Source organism: Crocuta crocuta, unplaced genomic scaffold (assembly GCF_008692635.1).
Source record: "Crocuta crocuta isolate KB4526 unplaced genomic scaffold, BGI_CrCroc_1.0 scaffold20, whole genome shotgun sequence".
NCBI classification, from domain to species: Eukaryota; Metazoa; Chordata; class Mammalia; order Carnivora; family Hyaenidae; genus Crocuta; species Crocuta crocuta.
The window spans coordinates 4,121,666-4,143,607 of NW_027527932.1; the positions used below are offsets into that span (position 1 = coordinate 4,121,666).

Here is a 21,942-nt window from a genome sequence, read left to right on the forward strand (position 1 = left end):
CGGCGGGGGTCTCCGTACAAATTCTCAGACTTGACCTCCGCTCGCCACCTCTTTCTCTCTCATCTTAAATGTCGGCTGTGTTACAACGACAAGCTCCTACCCCGTAGACCTTTATTTCAGTCTCAAACTTTCTCTGTTTTAAGTATCTTTTGTGATTGGCTTTAAGTTTTTAGTTGACTTTACACTTCAGTTCCATTCATTCTGCCCCCACAGACAGAAAACCTGCAGGCTGGCCCCGCTGGGCCTGTTCCAGAGACTCAGTAGCCACGTTGAATAAATGGCCTCCACCCCGTGGCGGTTCGGCTCTCGCAGGAGCTCCGTCTCCAGTCCAAACGAGCTGGGGCGCCAGGCCACCCACAGCGGAGCTTTACTGCGCCCCATGCCCCTCTTTCTCAGAACACCCTGCACTTGCGCGGAGGTGAAGGTCTGGGATGGGGAACGGTCAGGCACAGCCCCACACCGTACCCCCTCTTCCTTCCCTGCTGCTCGGTCTCATCCACTCACGACTCCGGCGAACCTCTTTTGAGGAACTTCACTCAATCCTCTGGGGGCATCTGAGCCTCGTTACCTGAATTCAGTGTGTGGATGACCTTCTCTGCTTAATGATGGTTGTCAACGCTCAATATTTACTCCAAGCTCTTGCTCACAAGGGACATAATCTCTAAACATAAAACAATTAATGGCTCTCAAGTGCCAGCACATGATATCTTCCCTGAAGTAAAGACTTTATTCCTAAAAAAATTAACGCCATGATCAATTTCCCTCTCCCTAAGACCAAAAGACAGCTCTGGGGATTTCTATGAATAGTTGGCAATACCAGAACGGACTCCCTAACTTTTCCGCCATAGCTTCTCCCTTATACATCATGACTAAAGAGATGGCCCTGACCCCCTTAACAGGGTTCCATGCCTGCATCCCAAAGCCTCAAGCCCTCTCCATCCTCTTCTCCCACTCTTAGAGTCCACAATTACTCATACGTTTTTGAAACTCTGTATACATGAAAGGGGTAGATACACTTTAGGGGTCCCCAGCCAAAACACACTGTCCTCCTTAAAGCCAAGAGTGCATATGTGTTCCCCCAAATGTCTCTGACTTCTACACCATAAATACGGCTCAAGTTGCTAATGAAGAAATGCACCCCATTGCCACCCCAAGGCTGACCCCATTGTCAAAGGAGTTTACCACACTAATATTCTGGAATCCACTACACTGAGCTCAAGTCTTGGTTTTATCCCTGCATATAATCTCTAATAATGTTTTTTCTGCTTATTCCTGCGTGTATCCCCCTGATTGCAGGCTTGTCTCCAGAACCCTTCTCAGTTCTAGAAACTGTCAGAGCACAACAGATGGTTCAGCTGTTTCTCCAAGAACAGCGCCAACAAGAAATGCTGACTTCGTGGACTATTTCAATGACCTTTGACCAAAATTCCACACAAATTACTCTAATCCTTAAGCCTGTTTTCAGACAAACTATGTTTGACAAAGCTAACACACACAGACCTTTCTCTTTTGCCTTGTCTGCTGACAAGGCCAGACACAGATCCTTCAGTTTCCCAGTCTTTGTCTCATTATTGATTAGCTAAGATTAGAATGGTTTGTCATGATTGATTGGCTAAGATTAGAATTCTTTGTCTCCCTCAAACTTGCTAACTACAGAGAAAAACATTTCCTATTCAGGCATCTGAGACTTCGGCTTGCAAAACAACCCCTACCATAAATCTCCAAAATGCCACGTGTTCACCCCTTTGCATGAAAGTCTAAGGCAAAACCACTACTGACCCTCTGGTATTCAGATCTGGTACTGTCTAAATTGTAATGGTCAGAATAAAACACACCTCAGGGCGCCTTCGTGGCTCAATCTGTTGAGCGTCTGACTCTTAACTTCAACTGAGGTCGTGATCCCAGGGTCATGGGATCAAGCCCTATGTAAGGCTCTGCAATGAGCATGGAGTCTGCTTGGGATTTTCTCTCTCTGTAAACAAAATAAATATAAGTAAACCTCTTAACTAGTCCAGTTTTTGTCTTTGATAGAAGCCACCCAAATATTTTCTGCTGTTTGGAATCAGAGGAGGATTTCTGGGGAAGGTTATGAACTACCATTTTCACCTCAGATAAAGGGTTAGTATCCAAAATCTATAGAGAGCTTATCAAATTCAATACTCAAAAAACAAATAATCCAGTGAAGAAACGGGCAAAAGACATGAATAGACACTTTTCCAAAGAAGACATCCAGATGGCCAACAGACACATGAAAGGATGCTCCACATCACTCATCATCAGGGAAATACAAATAAAAACCACAATGAAATACCACCTCACACCTGTCAGGATGGCTAAAATTAACAACTCAGGGAACGACAGATGTTTGTGAGGACGTGGAGAAAGAGAAATCGTTTTTGCACTGCTGGTGGGAATGCAAACTGGTGCAGCCACTCTGGAAAACGGGATGGAAATTCCTCAAAATATTAGAAATAGAGCTACCCCACGACCCAGCAATTGCACTATTAGATGTTTATCCAAAGGATACAGGAGTGCTGATTCAAAGGGGGCACATGCACCCCAGTGTTTATAGCAGCACTATTGACAAGAGATAAAGTATGGAGAGAGCTCAAATGTCACTGATTGATGAGTGAATAAAGAAGGTGTGGTATGTGTGGTATATATATATAAATATTAGTGATCAAATTAGTGATTTGCAACAACATGGATAGAACTAGAGTATGTTATGCTAAGTGAAATAAATCAGTCAGAGAAAGATAAATGTATGATTTCACTCATATGTGGAATTTAAGATACAAAACAGATGAACATAAATGAAGGGAAGGAAAAATAATATAAAAACAGAGGAGACAAACCATAAGAGGTTCTTAAATTACAGAGAACAAACTGAGGGTTGCTACTGGGGTGAGGGGTGGGGAGAATGGGCATTGAGGAGGACACTTGGGATGAGCACTGGGTGTCATATGTAAGTGATGAATCACTAAATTCTATTCCTGAAATCATTATTACACTGTATGTTAACTAACTTGGATTTAAATTAAACTAAATAAATAGTACATAAAATTAAAAAAATTAAAAAATGGAGGGGAGCTTATTTTAAACCTTTTTAAAAAAATTTTGCATTAAACATTATATATTTCCAAATTACAATTCAGTTTTCCCTTCTTCAACCACTTTTAAACCTTTTGTTCTCATACATATGTTCCAATTGGGTTCTGGGCAAGATAGATGATGTCATAATGAGTGAAGAACTTGCAGAGAAATGCCTCTTCTTTAATTTAGTGAAGAAATACTTGGTTTCAAACACTCCAGTACATATTAATAGGAAAAGATAGAGACCCTGTAGCCAAATTCTGGCCACTCTACTGCTCTTATCTTCCTAACCTCTAGGATGGTTTATATCTCTTTCGCAGTAGGATCATAATAGAAAACTCTTGAGGTTTGTTCCTATCAGCTTCCCTTTAGCCATGAAGCAAGAACTAGCTAGAACAGAATTTAGCTAAAGGAGGCTATAGTTGTTCCTGGTTGGTGGTCCTAAGTCTTTGGGTCCTGTTTTTAGTAGATCGAGCCTTGCCTGGGAAGATCCTAGAGAAGAGTCATTTCTTCTGTGATTAATAAGCCATTGCCAGTCCCAGAGATATAAGTCTTGTTTTACTGAACTATTTGGTTTCACCTAAAGTAACAAGATGCCTAAGGAATGACTTCATTCAACTTGTGGATGTATGTCACACTGATAATACTGCTGACTTTACCCAGTTATCCTCTCCTCCACTTTCTTCTTCTCTTCCTCTTCTTCCTCTAGTGGCCTGTTGATTTCCTTAGTGAGGCCTCTAAGTGGATTGCTCTTCCCTTTGAAGAGATGACCTGAGATCTCAAACACTCTTTAGACTAAAATGTGAGACCAGTAAAGTTATAATGAAGTTGCCACTTCCCAGTCCTATCCACTGACTAAGGCTGGAGTATTCCTTTCTACACCACCACTACTATTCTGGACGTCAAGGTGTATGAGCAGAGAGCAGAGGAGGGAGAGTAAATGTTAAAACAGGGTGATTCAGAAGAGGCTCAGCAAATTCTAGGGTGCAGCCAGATGCCCTCTGCTGCTAGGTAAGTCATGAGTGATCTGCAAGCAGTTGATGATTAGAGACCCATATGCTATAGCATTTAGATGAGTAGCACCCAGGACTCTGCTTTGGTGACAGTCAGTGGTATTTCTAACAAGTGGCCCACACGCATGTAGAGTCAAATATTGTCATTGGTAGTTTTCTGCAGAGTGTAAAATTGGCCAGTGGCAAATTCAGGGAGTCAAAACTGGCTTGAGGAACTCAGACATGAATTATTTTTGGTAAATAATTGATGTAAAATTAGGATGGAATATCCAGTTACCTAATACAGCTATATTTAGAAGGGAATAAAAGCGTTGTCCTTTTGAAGGTGAGAAAAAAAATGTATGTGATAATATTATTATAAATATTTAAGAAAAATAAGTTAATGATAAACTTTATCATTTCAAATGTCCTCAAACAGATGAGAGAACAGGTCATTTTGGAGATTTTACTTATCACATCTAAATACCGATATGGTTTGAAGGACAAGGTATCAGTTTTGTGTTTTGTTTATTACCTCTGGTGGTCTTTGTTTTATTCTCAGAACATTCCAGTAGTGAGTTTTGTTTTGTTGTCTTCCTGATTTTGAAGAAAAATTCAATGTGTTTTACTCTAGGTGGCCCCTTTTGATTTTTGCTTTGCATTATGCTGCATTAAACTTACTGAGGCTTTTGTTTAGCTATTTTTGTTAGATAACTAAAGTGCTTAGTCTTAGGAACACTCATACTAGGAAAACGGGATCATTATCAAGATCATCTGTGGGTTTTTAATTTTACTTTTCTTTTTAGATTACTATTCCTTATTTCTGCTTCTTCATATTTTTAGAAATATTTTACTATATGCTAGACATTGTAGAGGCTCCCGATGGTATCTTCCATTAACAATGATTCTTCTTTTATCAGATAGAGTGACAATATAGAAAGCTTCACTGATTTCTCTTTTCCAGCTAGGATCGATCTGCCTTAGATTTATGTGTGTAGGTATAGTTATTTATAACTTTTATCATGCCCTTTATTCCCCTTGTCTTAACGTTTTCTTCTTGGTGGTCAGTTTTTACATGGCACCTTCTGACTTCCACCTCTTGCCTACACACAGTGATTTTATTTTAGTTTTTCCCTCCTCTCTCCCTTTTCCTCTCATTTTTTTTTTAACTTGCATTCTTTCTATTGGGCAGAATATATATTCTTTGACCAATGTCCCTACCCTTATTTTAGTATTAGTACTACAATTAAATGTATTAAATGCTCACCATCAGGTATTCTGATTTCTTTTCCAAGTCATCTTTTGTTTAGATGAAATTCATCTTCTAGATGGTTTTACAGGAAGACTGTATGAAAACAGTTATGTGTTTCTATAACCCTCTTACTTGAAGTATAGCTCAGCTGCATACAGAAATCTAAGCACTTATTTGGAGTTTTCTTAAAATTATGCTCCATTATTGCCTTGATCTTTATGTTGCTCTTGAAAAGTGGGAGGTCATACTAATATTCTTACCTGCATAAGTAAACCGATTATTTTGCCTGGAAACCTTCCTTTCTTCTTTTTACCTAATGTCCACTAGTTTTACTAAGTCTCAGAGTTGTTCATTACGGGCCAATTTTACCATTTTTCTCTTACAGAAGGTCTCTTGGGTTATAATGATAAATATTGCTTTTAATCCATTGCTTTGTTTTCTTCTTCTTTCAGGACTCCGATAATACATAATTTGAAACTTCTTTGCCTGTCTTCCATTTTAAGCACTTTTTCTCAGACCTGTTTTACTTTTGCCTTTGGTTGTTTATTCCCTTTCTTCACTGCTTATTAAATTTTCACTTGAATCTTTTCTGCCTTAGACAGACAGTGATAATTTATTCTTCACTTGTGAGATGTTTTTGTCTTTTCCTTCAAATTTTTCTTCATTAGATCATCTTTTGTTGCATTTTTGTGGCATTCCTTCCTGGTTTTGTTCATTTCAGTTCTTAGGTTGTGAGCTAGATTTGATATATATACACATACACACATAGTGCTTGCCTGAGAATATTTAATTATAGTTTGGAGCTTGGTCTTACAGTTTTGTTTTGAGGAGTAATTTTCCTTAGGTGAAATGTTACAATTTACCTTTTCTGTTTTCGTCTCAGAGTAATTTTATATTATGTTGGTCTGACTTTTTTTAAAAGTAAGCCTTTTGTGGACAATTCCCTAGATGGAAAGAATTTTATTGTGTCAGTATAGCTCAGTGGTATTCGTTTAACACACAGTGTTTTTAGTGGTGACAGATTTATGGATGTAGGGTGAGGTGGAATGGCTGGCATGACTTCTCTTTTGTTTCTGTAGAATCCTTAATTTTCCCCCTTCTTCTTTCTTTTCACTGCCATGTCTTTAAGGGATGCAACCCTCTTGTCAATGTAGCTGATTCTTCCTCAGAAGTAATGATGATATGGGGCCCTTGGATGGCTCAGTCGGTTGAGCATCCAACTCCTGATTTTGGCTCAGGTCATGATCTCAGGGTCGTGAGATTGAGCCCTGTATCCGGCTATATGCAGAGCATTGAGCCTGCCTTTCTCTTTCCCTCTACCGCTCATGCTCTCTCTCAAAAACAAACAAACAAACAAAAAGGGAGGTAATGCTTACCTGAAGCTGTCACCTCTGGTCTCACTCATTTTCTAGCTTCTACTTGATAGCCAAAGCTATAACTTACCAAGCCCCAGGCTGTGTTTAGTATGTTGGCACTTAATGTTTGACATTTTCTTTTGGGGTTTGATTTTGGGGGAAGGGCAGAGAGAGAGAGGGAGAGAGAGAATCTCAAGCAGGCTCTTTGCTGTCAGCATGGAGCTCAATGAGGGGATTGATCCCATAACCTAACCATGAGATCATGACCTGAGCAGAGATGAAGCGCGTCGGAAGCTAAACCTACTGAACCGCCCCGGTGCCCCTCATTCTTTGAAGCCCTGCCTCTCCCACTCTCAGCATCTAGAGATCTTGCAGCAGTGGAGGAAGCTTTTTAAAATTCTCCCCTGCTCACGCTGTCTCTCTCTCCGAGAAATAAATAAAAAAATTTGGTACAAATCAAGTTTCTGAAAATTAGATGTTTGTGGTATCCTCTGTCTCCTAATATTGCTAAAGACATGAATCACATGTAATTATATTCACACTGCTTGTACATATGTTTTTTTGAAAATGTGTGGACAGTCTGGTTCAGGTGGTTGACATTATCCTCTAAGCTCAAACACAGTTTATCTCTGTTGTCTCTTATTAATAGAGATTCATCACTGTTCATAAGCAGCCAAGCAGCTCTGATTCATTCATTTTCAAGCTTCCTAATAGTCTATTACCTTTTCAATTTAGTATCCATTCTCTTATAGGTCATTTACATTGCATTCAGTATTTCACGATTAAAAAAAATGCTGCAAAGAACATATTTGTATCTATGTTTTTGCTCACACATGCAAGCACTTCTCCAGGGTGTATACCTAAGTTTGATAAGTGCTGAATATTTACAGAATATATGCATCTTTACCTTTACCAGATATTGCCTAACTGCTCTCCATAGTGGTTGTAATAATACAAGTCTAATAGTAGCGTTAAAGATTTCTCACTTTCTACATAGTTTATTATTTGAAGGTTTACATTCTTGTCAATCTGACGGATGTGACATATTATTTTAATATTTATTTCCCTGATGACTACTGAGGGTTTGGTTTGTCATTTCATATTCCCTCCTTATTTTTCTTTTGGGATTCTGTCCTTATCGATTTGTTTTTTGTATATTCTAGAAACAAACATTTAAAATTCTATACTGTAGATTTCTTAAGTTTGTGCCTTATCTTTAACTTTCTAAAGTTATACAGAAGTTTCAATATTATATCATTGTCAAATCTATTATTTTTCTCCACTAACTTTCGCATTTTTAATGTTTTATAAAATCCTTCTGGCCATCAAAGTCATGAAGATATGGTCCTATATTTTCTAATCGAAGTATATTTTGCTTTTCACATTTACATCTTAATCTATATGGAGTTTATTTTTGTGTATCATGCAGGTAATAGTTTCTCCTCTGTGCATGGATACCTGCTCCAACACCTCAAATTCTTATTTACCAAGGCTCCTCCTCTTCAATTATGCTCAAAACCAGCTGAGCACTTAAGGCCTTTCACAATACCTTTAACCACATCCTTCGGGCTTATCTCTTCACCACACCCTTCTACGGTGGCAGTATTTCCTTGTCGAACCAGATTACTTATTGCGTTCACTCTTCCTGAAACAGGCCGAAAGTATATTCTTGCTCTCTCCACAAGTTATGTTCTCCTCCTGTCTTTTCTCCTTAATAAACTGTAAACTTCCTGTAAAAATCTCATTGTCCAATTCACCTTTGCATCCTCAGCGTTCAGCATTGATTGCGTAGACTCTCAATACCGAAGAGTTTTATTCTGAATTTAATCTGGCCCTTGGAGGTGGGCGCTTGCACCCAGTCCAAACCGTATCTGTGTACTGAGGTCTTCGCACAGAAGGCAAAGGTTTCCGTCCTCGACCTGGTTTCCCACCAGTCGGTTCTGACTCTCTTTTGAAATTTTAAACAGACACCTCAAAATACTTGCGATGCCCGGGAACCAGGTATCGTTTGTGCCCCCGTGTGCAGGGCAGGCAAGTCTGTGGCCTACACTGACGGTGAAGGGGACCCGCCCGTTTGCAGGGGTGGCCGGGGCCCGCTCCTCCTGGACCCGCTTCGGGGCAGAGGCCACACGCCTGGCAGCGTGTTGGCGTCCGGCTGCCTGGACGCTGAGGACACAGCGCCGGGTGTGGGGGCTGCCTCTGACGTCACAGTCCGTCCTCTGGGGGAAGCCGGGCGCCCGCCGGGGGGTCAGCACTCCCCCCGCCCCCCGGAGTCAGGGCCTGGCCGCTGAGGACACAGCGCCGGGTGTGGGGGCTGCCTCTGACGTCACAGTCCGTCCTCTGGGGGAAGCTGGGCGCCCGCCGGACCGTCAGCACTCCCCCCGCCCCCCGGAGTCAGGGCCTGGCCGCTGAGGACACAGCGCCGGGTGTGGGGACTGCCTCTGACGTCACAGTCCGTCCTCTGGGGGAAGCTGGGCGCCCGCCGGACCGTCAGCACTCCCCCCGCCCCCCGGAGTCAGGGCCTGGCCGCTGAGGACACAGCGCCGGGTGTGGGGACTGCCTCTGACGTCACAGTCCGTCCTCTGGGGGAAGCTGGGCGCCCGCCGGACCGTCAGCACTCCCCCCGCCCCCCGGAGTCAGGGCCTGGCCGCTGAGGACACAGCGCCGGGTGTGGGGACTGCCTCTGACGTCACAGTCCGTCCTCTGGGGGAAGCTGGGCGCCCGCCGGACCGTCAGCACTCCCCCCCCCGGAGTCAGGGCCTGGCCGCTAAGGCGGCGGCTACCGTCGGCGCAGAGTTCCCAGGCGGCTTCTGGAACCCTCGGCGCCCCGCTTCCTGCGTGGCTCCCAGACCCGGTCAGGGGGGCCGCAGAGGCTCCCCTTCGAGAGAGAGGCCGGGCTCGGCTACCGGTGACTGAAGGTCACATCCATAGAACAGTCGAAAGGNCCGCCCCGCGCCTCCGCCTCCGGGAAGCCCATCGTCGGTAAGGAGGCTGCGCGGGAGCCCGGCCTCGGCCCTTCCCGCTGCCGCGCGCCAGCCGCCGGGGCCGGTTTGGAAACACCCGAGTCCGGGCTGCGGCGTGCGCCTGCGGTGGTAGCGCGAGTCGAGGCCGAGGCCGCGTTTGGGTCGTGCGGAAGCGTAGCTAAGGCCTGACTCAGACTCCCGGGGCTCTTGACTTTNCCCGCGGACGTGTTCTTGTCTGTCCCTGTCTGGGGATTTCTGCGGACGCAGCACGCTGCACACGCTCTGGGTTTGTTACCGTTTCACGGCGTCAGGGCGTCGTTTCAGGACACCGTGCGTTATCCTTACAAACGTCGAACTGACCAGATAATGAGGAGTTACGGTGCACCGTGGGTTTTTGTCCTCCGCACCGGGCGGCAGGGGCCACTGGAACCCTAATGTCACCTCTACTCGGTGTCAAAGTGAAGCTTGTAATGTTTCACTCGCAGCTCGTGTATGTTGTAGGAAGAGTAAAATCCGGGTGCGTCGCCAAAGCAGACATTGAGGACAGCGACGGGGAAGCCACCCGGGAGAAGTCAGTCACCTCGAATTAAAATGCACACAAAGCAATACGTGTCGGACAGTTAAGATTGGGTTTATTTTCCAGGCAGTGGGATGCCATCCAAACTCTTTTACCTTCTGGGAAGAGGAATGGCATATTCTATGGCTAAAGAGCAAGTTAACGACTATTTTTTCATATATATGCTCCAGTTATATGAATGGGATGAAATGGAATTATATGAAATGGTAGTGTTCCATTTTCAAGTGGGTTCTCTATCAACATTTGGAACTTGGAATGCCTTATTTCATAAATAAGGCGGTTTCATAAAATGGTGGTTAGAGTCTCCAAGGAGAATTAACTCAAAATAAAATTCAGTGTAATGTGGTGAGAATTGAGTACGGAGAGGAGGCAAAAGATGGGCGACCCTTTTCCCTTTCCTAGAAACAGTGCTAATTCAGGGTTAAATATAGAAAAAGGGAGGCTGCTTTTGGTCACATGAATTAGGACAAAAATAACTGAGCACCTACTGCGTGCAAGGCACCGAGTGAGGAAGCGCAGGGGATTCAAAGACCAGGAAATCACAACAGTTGTGAGGTGGTCTTAAAGGATGGGTGGAATTTTGGTCTCAGTTTGAGGGACGTATGGCCTGTGGTTCCCCCCATAGATGGGAAAAATGAATATGTTGGTGATGGAGCAGGGTGGGCGGAGAAGATGCTAGAACTTACCTCTCCTAATATACTTTTCTCCTTCTTGGGACTTAGGTTCACATGTCCCAAACCCTTTTTTTATGGCCCCTCACCTTCCCTGTGCGTTGCCTACGACACCCCCTAATTCTTTCCCTACCACAGTGCATTTTCCTCAGTGGAGACAACGTTGCCTACTCACAAGAAGGAAGACGGGCGTAGTGAACACGCTTCGGTACTTAGCATATGTTAACGGAGTACCTGGCAAATACTCCGTGAGAGGCTGAGAATACAGAAGTGGTTGACACAGAGAGAGCCAGGGGAGGTATTCCAAGTGCCCAGCAGCGAGTGACGCTGGCACCGGGTGCTCTCCAGACAGACATGTTTCGCTCTACACTGGAGGCCAGTACCTTTCTGGGGCTGAGGTTTCAGTGATCAGAGGCAGCCTGGGAGGGAGGTAGGGCAGAGCACATAGGGTCTCGTAGGGTTTGTGACAGTTTAGGGACCCGGTGACTTACACAAGGAGAAACCCCCTGTTGATTTGTTATCTCTGATCTCATTTGCTATTGCTCTCTCCCCTCGCTCACACAGGGCGCTAATCAGACCGACTGCCTGCGACGTGATAGGCACACCCCTGGCCTTAGCATCTGTTGTTCCCACACCCTGGAGCCCCTTTCTTCCAGATGTTTGCGTACGGTTCACTCCTTCATCTCTCTGAAATTGTGGCTCAGATGTCATGTTCTGCCTTCTCAGGTAGGACTTACCTGGCCATTGTACTTACGAGACTGGACTGACGGGACCCCTGGACAGATGGGAGCGACTCCTCCCCCTCTCCCGCACACTTTCTTCCTCTGCTTTACCTTTTCTCCTTGCATTCACCACCAGCCATCAGACTTATGTTGTAACCTTTTATCTTGTTAACTATTTGTGCTGTCTTCTCTCCCTCCCGCACACTAGGATTAAAGTCCACAGGCAGGGATTTGTGTTTTGTTCACTCGTGTGTCCCCGGCACCCAGGTCAGTGCCTGGTATATATTATGATAGTGTTGCTGATGCCAGAGAGATGTGGATAGGAGACATTTCCAGCCTGGCTTTATATGGTCCAGGAAACAATGTATCTTCGAGGGTGTGCGGGAGGGGAGAGGCCTCCTTCTAGATTTGAGGATGTGAGATTGATCTAGGAGGTTGTGTGAAGGAGGCTGGTGCTATTGCAAACCCGCTTTGGGGCTCATTTGTTCTCCCTCAATTAGGTGAGAGAGAGGAGGCTACCTGAACTTCCTATCAGCCTCTTGCCCTGTTCTCAAAGTTTATGGATGTGCTTCTAGAAGAAGCTTGGTATTTAATTCTGTGACTTAAACAAGTAAGGTAGTGGCATCTTTACTGTGATGTGCTTCAGTTTCTGAGTAAGAAAAAGAGGAAATGTTGCTTGAAACTAAAACTGTTTCTCCCCCACCCTTTCCTTCTCTCTTTCTTTCTTTTTGTAATTTAGGAGTATTAATGCAAAAGTGCCATGGGCACATGAAAAGCCTGGGGAGATACTATATTGCTGCATCCTATGTAAAATATCTGGAGTCCGCAGGTGCCAGAGTTGTGCCTGTAAGGTATGATCCAATATTTTTTTTACACCGTGTAAATAAAAAACTCCCGTTTTATTGCAGATTATCTTTTATCTCAAAAAGTACTGTTTTCTTTGCTGTGATTGCATCATTTAAATGTGACAACATTTTACCTGATTTTTGCCACAAATCTGATGCTTAGAATCTCTCATTAAGTTGTTTAAAGTATGAACTAGCTGTATTTACCAAGCTGTTAGAGGCCTGTCATGGCGTACGTGGTAAAGGAAAAAATGATAGTTTCCTATAGCCTGGAAAAGGTGGTCTTTTGAACGTAATGGAATAAAAGAATCTAAAACGTAATCAGGGGCGCCTGGGTGGCTTAGTCGGTTAAGCGTCCGACTTTCGCTCAGGTCATGATCTCACGGTTCGTGGGTTCGAGCCCCGCGTCAGGCTCTGTGCTGACTGCCAGCTCAGAGCCTGGAGCCTGTTTCAGTCTGTGACTCCCTCTCTCTCTGACCCTCCCCTGCTCACGCTGTCTCTCTCTCTCTCTTAAAAATAAATAAAACATTAAAAAAAATAAAAAAAAATAAAGTATTAAAATACCTTCACACTCTATTTTAAATGTTTGTGAATGGGAGATGGGCATGGAGGAGGGCACCTGTGGGGATGAGCACTGGATGTTATATGGAAACCAACTTGACAATGAACTATTAAAAAATAAATAAATAAATGTTTGTGAATGACTAATAGAGCAGTGTTGCTTCAGGATCAATAACAAGTATTGCAGTTTTAAAGGAGCTACATTATTTTTGGTGATGTAATGGCCTAGTAAGACGAAAATGACTTATGTCATATTTTGATTTGGAAAGAACTGAATTTTTAACAAAACCTTGTAAGTATCTATAATATTTTTTCATCCAAAGTTAATGTATTTTAGTGTATTTTACAGTCTTCCAGCTCTCTTACCTATCCGTTATAAGCAATTTCACACATAAAACACAGCTGTTTGCCTTGGGCAACCTATTTTTGTCATTAATTTCACATTAAAAAGTTGTAACCAAGAAAGTTACTGTACAAATAAAACACTAATAATCAAAATGCAAACATCACAACTTAGAGAGTTGTACCACAACATGGTTTTAGGTCTAGCTTCATGAGTTTCATCTTCTCGCTTGATCTTAACTCTCTATACCCCTTTTGCTTTTGACACTTGTCTTTCATTTTTTAGAGCGATCTAATTTTTTCAAATGAAATCTTATTTGGAACCTAGAGAACAGTAGAGTTTAAAGAATCTTTTTTAACGTTTATTCATTTTTTTGAGAGCCAGAGAGAGATAGCGAGCAGGGGAGGGGCAGAGAGAGAGGGAGACACGGAATCTGAAGCAGCTCCAGGCTCTGAGCTGTCAGCACAGAGCCCGACGCGGGGCTCGAACCCACGAACCGTGAGATCATGACCTGAGCCGAAGTCGGCGGCTTGACCTACTGAGAAGCCCAGGCGCCCCAACACCAGAGTTTTAGAGCTGAAGAGGCTTTAGAGAGTCTTCAGAGCAGTGTTTCAAAGTTTTCATCACCGAAGCTTTTGGTGCAAGGGTTTTTTTTAGGACGTTAGTGCTGATCAGCTGGCTGGGAGGTGGGAGAAACACGCAGGCAGGCAGAGCAGTTCAGAGGCTGTGGACACAGGCTGTGCGTGAAGTGATGTGGGCCTGGCTTCGAGCTGTAGGACTGATGGGTAAACATTCTCTAGAAAATGTCAGCAAGATTTGATGACTCATAGAATGGAAGGGCACAGGGAGGAAAAGTCAAGAATGACCAGTTTTGAAACTGGGCAAGTTTTGAAACTTGGGGACGTTTTGAAATGGAGGAAGTTTTGAAACCTGATGACTAGGAGCAGAGTACTGGCATTTATGACAGAGTCACTACAAATGTGACTGTCAGCACATGGGCTAATTTCCAGGTTGGCGTCCCAAAGTTCATTTTAAGGTGTATCGCTCGCAATTAGAATCAGAGAGTCCTACAAAAGCAATGTAATTCATGGCAGCTACATTCCCAGAGTAACCTACAAAGGGTGACCTAATAGAGAATGGGACTGAAGTGGTCACACTGATAGGGTTGAGTTTATTTCTGCATTTTGGATGCTGGGGGTCAACTTCCGTGGCTTAGAAGGGATACGGAGGAAGATGGGAGACCCAGGCAAAATCCTAGAATAGGTAAGGAAGTTTGTCTTTGGTCTCCTCTGCCTTCTCGGGTGCCTGGTGCCCTGAGGTTATCATAAATCCCCGCTGGTGGGACCCACCTGAAGGGTAGTATTGGCTGCTTTTGATTTAAAAATGTGTTTTCTTCACACAGCAGTTATAATATCTTTAAACATTTATAAGTCAGAAGACTTCATAAAAGTCTGAATTTCTGGCCATTTTTTTTTTCCTTCCCCAAGACAATTATCTGGAGCTGACTTTAAATAAAACAGCGTTGCAACAAAGTCTGTTACTCTTCATGCTGCTGAAACTGGGTCATCCGCCATCACTACCAGGCTGAAGCTGTTTTCATTTAGTTAAGAGAGCAAACTAGTTTATACCCTATTGAGAAGGTCTTTCTTTTCTAGAAAGTCTGACAACATGCAAGCAACATCTGTATTCAGAGAATGTGGCCTCACCTGTTTTTGCTGTCTGGTCTCCGAGGCACTTGAGTTCATGACACTTCCTCCCTACCCCTCACCCGCCCCCCCTCCCCCCAAATTAAGCGCCTTAAAAATGATTAGCTGGGTCCAAAAATTCAGTCATGCACAATATGGGAGCCATTTTTTAGAATGAAATGACTGAAACCAGCCTGCATGGCTAGCTGGTAGAAGTCCCTGGAATGTAGCTGAGTGATCTAAATCCATTCCTGTGATGATTGTCTGTCCTGGTTTAAATATCCGTGGGGAAGGTTCTGGGTCCTGCCTCTCTGGTTCCCTTGTCATTGGCACAGTGTGGGGAGCTTGGACTGGCAGAGTGCTGGGGATGTGGACTCACATTTCATCTCCCTGCCACTCCCCAAGTCAGGGCCACTTGCCCATTATCCTCCATCGAAGATGATGCTAAGCCCCATGGCAGCATCACCCACTGCTTTAGAACTCTCTGCTGGGAGGGGGAGTATTGTGAAGTTGTGAAGAGACCCGGACTTGCAATGAGGAAAACCCAGCACAACAAAGCACGGCCAAGTTCGGGGCATCATACGTGTGTTTAATAATGGGAGAGCTTTTCAAACCCTTCCTTTCCTGGGGCAGAAATGGACTGTGGTTGACCTTTGCTCATAAACCCACTTCTTTTGTGGATGATTGAGAGGGCATTATTCCTTGTTATTATCTTACAGAACTAGAAGACTGTGTAACATAGGAGAGTCATTGCAGGAATTTCGTAACCGTGATGCTCTCTTCTCTCGTTCTTGCATTTTGTTGAACTTCTGGAAGAGCAGACCCATTTTACTATGACCTAACTAAATTTTCACAGATGAGTTTCATCACTTTTTTTTCTGGAGAAGGGGCTAAAATCATCAATAACATGGCAATGTCAGGAGCCCTTAAGTGGTGTTTGATGAAGGGAGCCTTGGAGCAAGTTACACGAGTCTACAGCGGTGTGCATGTAGTCTGTCCCCAGATCCGAACTCTTCTGAGTTTTGAATACACAGTGGTCTCCAGGTGTTTGCAGTTGCTGGTGGGGGTGGGATGAGGAAGGGACTTGGTATTTACATGTGTTGTTTTCTCTCTGCCTGAACTGCTTGTGGTTCAGGTAGGCATATTAATAAATCACTTTATTTAGCCTTTTTGTAAAACTGCTGAGTATCCTGACATGTTTTTGATAGTTCTCAGCTAACAGAGAAATTACTGGTGCCCAAATCTCATGGTCTGTAAAGTTTTACATATTAACACACACTTCACAATATGAAATTATATTGAGACCACAGGAAAGCACGTTTACTTGTCTGATTAGCAACACAAGAATATAATTACAATATGTGATCTTCATGTAGTTTGGAAAAAATATCTCTAGGAAGGGAGAGAGATCTTGCCTAGCATTTAAAAATTATTTTTCACTTGTCTTTTTAAAATTAATGTGGGGGGCTTCATTTTGAGTCTTACTTTTTCTTTGAGTTTTGGAAATGGATGTTTTATAATTGTTTTTATTGTTTTCAGACCTGATCTTATCGAAGAAGAGTATGAAAAGTTGTTCCAGTCTATTAATGGGTAAGTTGCAGCATTGGTGTGATAAAGGGAATGAGGTGGATGTAGTCTACTTTTGTAAAAATACGTATAAATATACATGTTTCAATGTGACTATTTTATAGTTGCAAAGAGGTAGTTTTCGGAATTCTTTCATAGGAATTACTTTGTTGAGAGATGAGAAAGTACTGCAGACAGCAGGCAGCTTAAGAGATAAATGCTACGTAGTAGATACATTTAGGTCTTTTTTAAAAAAAGCGTTACATACTCTTTGTTCTTTTAATGCTTGTCTGTAATGTTTGGAAGCCACTTTGAATGACATGGCATACTGCTTGCTTGGAGGATTTAGAAGTTCCAAGTTTGGGGATCAGAATCAGTTATCTTTCAGAAGATAATTCGAGGGGCTCCTGGGTGGTTCAGTGGGTTGGGCGTCCGACCTCGGCTCGGGTCATGATCTCACGGTTCATGAGTTCAAGCCCTACCTCGGGCTCTGTGCTGAGGTGTGGAGCTTGCTTGCTTGGGATTTTCTCTCTCCCTTTCTCTCTGCTCTTCCCCCTGCTCGCTCACTCTCTTTCTCTCCCTCTCAAAATAAATAAACTTAAAAAACTTAAAAAAGTAAATACATTCTCATGGCTATTTGTTTCTAGCCCGTGTATATTTTTATGGCCAGTTTGTTCTTTGGGATTAAAAATAGTTCTCCATGAGCCAAAACCAACTCATGATTATGGGCCTGCAGTTGATTTTGGCGTCACTGATGCCCTGGATTTAAACCTGGCTGAACCTGGGATTTTATCTCCACTTTGATTTCTAGCTTTGTGTACTCTCCTCCTCTCCCCCACCTATTAACCTTAATTTATGCACACTCTATCTCAAAAATAAACTTAATTGAGGAAATTGCAGAAGAATGTGCACAGGACTATTGCTGGCTATGGCAGTTTGTGAATGTGTAGGAGCGTAAATATTTTGTCTTTTTGCCGTAGTTTTCTAACTTTCTTTAATGATGTTGTTACTTATGTGGTAAGGCAAAATTTGTTTTAGGATAAAAAGAGTGTTTATTTTCCGTGGGGCGTGAGGTTGAAATGCACCCTGTTTTACGTCGTTTCAGGATCCTTTTCCCTGGAGGAAGCGCTGATCTCCAGAAGTCGGGTTATGCCCTTGCAGCCAAAAAATTTTATGACATGGCCAGAAAGGTAGCTAGCATTTATTGTCTATTATTCCCGGTGGGTTTTTGTAATTTTCCCTGAGGAGACTTCTTTTCTAAGCGTGTGGTAGTACTTCATTCACAGTTACCCGGCTCATCCGCCCTTAACCTTGGAGCTGGAAGCTGTCACCTCTGTTCTGTGTGTTTCCTTTCATTCCGGGGCTCCCCGGGGGCCCGAGCCCCACACGCCGGCCCCCGCCGCCAGTGCGCCTTCACGTGGACCCGGTCCGCATGCTGCCTTAGTAAGCTGTTGTGTGTTTTGTGAGCCTCTTTTGTGAACCGGGCATGGTTCATATGTTACTGATTGTCTCCTCTTGAAAGTTCCTCTTCGTCCTCTTTGACCTTTCTTCACGGTCCCCGTAGGCTCCGCGCTGTCACCAGGCAGAGCCTCTTGATCCCCTTCTGAGGTCGCATACTGAGCTTGCCTTTGCAGCGCACCTCAGATCTCCCGTTTCTCTCCTGAGCTATGGTCTTGCCGGCCCGGGCCTCTCCCCTGCCCTTAAACGCTTCCCTGAAAGAGCTGCTGTTAGCATCCCGGGTACTTGAGAACTTTGAGTGGCTCGGCTAAACGGTCTGTAGCCTTTCTTAGTCTTTGGGTCAAGACATACAGTGTGTCCACACCCCGACTGCCCCAGCTTTCCCTTATGCACAGAATTCAAGCCAGGTTGGTATTTCTAGCATATGTTCTGTGTCCTCCTACTTAAAAAGTTTTTTAAATGTTTTATTCGTTTTTGAGAGAGAGAGAGGCAGAGAGGGGGACAGAGTATTCCAAGCAGCCTCCATGCTGACAGCACAGAGCCCGACGCGGGGCTCGAACTCAGGAACCGTGAGATCACGACTTGAGCCGAAGTCGGACGCTTAACTGGCTGAGCCCCCAGGCGCCCCATGTGTCGTCCTACTTTTAAATTGCTTTCTTCTGCTGCTTCCCATCCCACCCCTAGTGTGCAGCTTGGTTGTGTTCCCAGACGGAGGTGCTTCTCCTCCCTTCCGGAGGTTCTCTGCCAACCCCCACTGCACTGGCATCCCGCCCCCTCTCCACTTTTAGAGTATTTTGTTGTAGACTAGTTCAGACATTTACTAGGCTCCAGCTCTGTAATACAACAGGGTCCGTGACCTTCAGGAGCTTACATTTCAGAAGAGAGAATATTTTGAGGTTAGTTACTTCTGTCTTCAGATTTCATGGTTCTAACACCCTCTGAGGCGTTCCTCGTTTCATATTACGTGGTACCGGGTACTTAGCACATGCCCAGTGCATGTTTTTTTGAAAAAGTGAACAAACTGGAAATTTTGTAATGTGAGTGACTTAAAATGCATTTGGGAAATATATATATGAACATTATAAAGTAGTCATTTTTCCTTTTGCATCCCGGGACTCCTGTAACTAGCTTGTTCAGTTAAAAAAAAAAAAAAAGGAACCACCTAATCCATAAGATCCATAAGTCTAGTTTTCTTTTTAAGTTTACTTTTATTTGTTTATTTTGCGAGAGAGAGAGCGAGAGAGTGAGAGAGAACACAAGCAGGGGAGGGGCAGAGAGAGGGAGACAGCATCCCAAGCAGATTGCAGAGCCCGATGTGGGGTTTTGAACTCAAGAGCCGTGAGATCATGACTTGAACCGAAATCAAGAGCCAGACGCTTAACTGACTGAGCCACCCAGGTGCCCCCAAAAGTCTGTTTTTTAAAATGTAATTAGCTACTTGATGATTTTAAAACAAAGGAAAGTAGCTCAGCAACCTTGCACTGATTTCGCTACAGCCCCTGGGGTTCACAAAGCCCTCGCTGAGGAAGTCTGAGAAGTGGGGTCGGTTGGGTCTGTGCCCGGCTCCTCTGTGTCCTCTGCTCTGTGGAGGTTCCACAAAAAGCACCAGATGTGGTCCCAGCAAGCAAGGACTTAACGTTCAGTCGAGAAATTAAATTTGGTATATACGGAAACAGAGCCGTTAAGCCCTCTTCTATGTTTACTATAAATGCGGCATGACCCTTCAACTTAATGGATGCAGTTCAAAAAATAAAATTTGCCAAACCTGCATAGAAAGTGGTGAAGATCCTGCCTTGCGATGGAAAGTATAGGAATTAATATAAATCTGTACTTTTCTCAGTGAGGAACAGAAGAGCAAAAGAAGAAGAAAAAAAGAAAGAAAACCTTAACAATTTCCTCACTTAAAATGAGTGACTGTTAGGTTATATTTTACCATCTATGCAGGAAAATCATTGCTTTTTAGAAAAGTGGCAAAACTCATGTTTGTAACTGTCAGCACATATGGGTTTAATCATTACTTAGCCAAAAAAAGTGAGTTGTTACGAGGCTTTTTCCCCATTCATGCTAGTTGTTGTGACTCCTTTTGAAGACGCTCAATACACTTGTAGCTTTTCAGTTGACTTTTCCTCTCTGCAAGTTTATTTCACTTTTGCTCAGCCTTGTCCTTACTGACCGTTCCTTTCCTTCCAGATCATGGCTTTCTCCTGATTTATTTATTTTTTTAAATTTTTTAATGTTTTATTCACTTTTGAGAGACAGAGACAGAGCATAAGTTGGGGAGGAACAGAGAGATAGGGAGACACAGAATCTGAAGCAGGCTCAAGGCTCTGAGCTGTCAGCACAGAGCCCGACGTGGGGCTCAAACCCACGAGCTGTGAGATCATGACCTGAACCGAAGGCAGACACTCAACCGACTGAGCCACCCGGATGCCCTGGCTTTCCCCTGATTTAGATTAGCTGAAGGTGATATCATGCAGCCATTACTATAAATTCCGAGATAATGGAGGAAGGACTTCAAACCAGAGAATCATCCAAAGCAACAAGACTTGTAGCAGATATATACACAGGCGTTTATCTAACATTATCTCTGATATTTGCAGTCTCTTACTTGTGTTGGTTGGTACCTGCCTGGCACACGTCAAGTCATTTTCCCAGCACAGCTGAGGTTGGGTAGTTTGACTAAAACTGAATTATTATGTAGGAGCTTGGTCTGAGGAAAGATTAAGTGAGAGCCTACTTATGGATCCTGGAAAATTCTTTAGAAACGCATGCATGACTCAGGTGCCTGTCTCATCATGACAAACCAAATGTATAATTCTTGTTTTGAAAATTTGAATAACCTTAGTTTTCTCTTTCACTCTGCAAAGAGTTTCGACAATGGAGACTATTTTCCAGTGTGGGGCACATGCCTTGGATTCGAAGAGCTTTCGTATTTGATTAGTGGGGAGTGCTTATTAACGCTCACAAAAACCAATGGAATTACATTGCCGCTGAACTTCACCAAAGGTGAGAATTCTCTTTGCAACCCTTTAAAAAATATTACCCAGGCAGGATTAGTAAGTAGCAAATATCCAAGTCAGAAATGCTCCTAATGTTTACTGATTTTTTTCTTTTTACATTTATTTTTGAGAGACAGACAGAGCAGAGCAGGGAACGGATAGAGAGAAGGAGACACAGAATCTGAAGCAGACTCCAGGCTCTGAGCCGTCAGCACAGAGCCCGATGTGGGACTCCCAACTCACAGACTGTGAGATCATGACCTGAACCGAAGTCGAATGCTTAACTGACTGAGCCACCCAGGCGCCCTCACGTTTACTGGCTTTTAAATGATTTATACGAGCTGATGATGTAGATGATACCTTTTGTGCTGAGCTGTGAAGATGGCTTACGGAGCCATCGCTGCCTGTAGTGGTGTTGGGACCATGCGTAATTAAGACCTCTGAAATTGGACCTGCATTTGAGTCCTACTTCGTCCCTTTCGCCTTGAGGCATGGTTTAATTTCTTGATTTGAAGGGTTTTCCTCTTAGGGTTGTTTGTGAGGATTAAATAAGACACTGCTTTCCAAATACTGTGTTAAATGCTTTGAGTCCAACTCATAGAGGTCAGCTCTAGTTACCGTGGCCCAGCCTTGTCCCCTCGGCTGTGTGCTGCTTAGGCCCAGCCTTGATGTCCTGCCGTGCGACTCTGACCACCTGGAGTTGGTACACACTCCAGTTAGAGGTTATCTCCCCAGCCAGACTGCCCTTACTTCCAGATACACCAGGCACAAGTTGTCCTCAAGGCCACCCACACTGTTGACCGACTGGCCGCAGCTTTGAGGATTCCCATGACCCTTCCTGAGGTTCAGTAATTCACTGG

General features: G+C 43.8%; 1 protein-coding gene across 2 annotated transcripts in view; it reads left to right on the forward strand.

The window, feature by feature from the left end:
* LOC144221330 (gamma-glutamyl hydrolase-like) overlaps nt 1-21,942 on the forward strand; it is a 44,762-nt gene that overhangs the window by 15,614 nt on the left and 7,206 nt on the right. The window contains exons 1-5 of one of the 2 annotated variants that reach the window (XM_077751808.1): nt 11,593-11,629; nt 12,365-12,476; nt 16,599-16,649; nt 17,731-17,815; nt 20,951-21,089. In XM_077751808.1, coding sequence (XP_077607934.1) covers nt 11,608-11,629; nt 12,365-12,476; nt 16,599-16,649; nt 17,731-17,815; nt 20,951-21,089 — 409 coding nt within the window. In that variant the 5' untranslated portion in view covers nt 11,593-11,607. Of the gene's footprint in view, nt 1-11,592; nt 11,630-12,364; nt 12,477-16,598; nt 16,650-17,730; nt 17,816-20,950; nt 21,090-21,942 lie in introns of those variants that run through there. The other variant, XM_077751806.1, reaches the window with a different exon arrangement.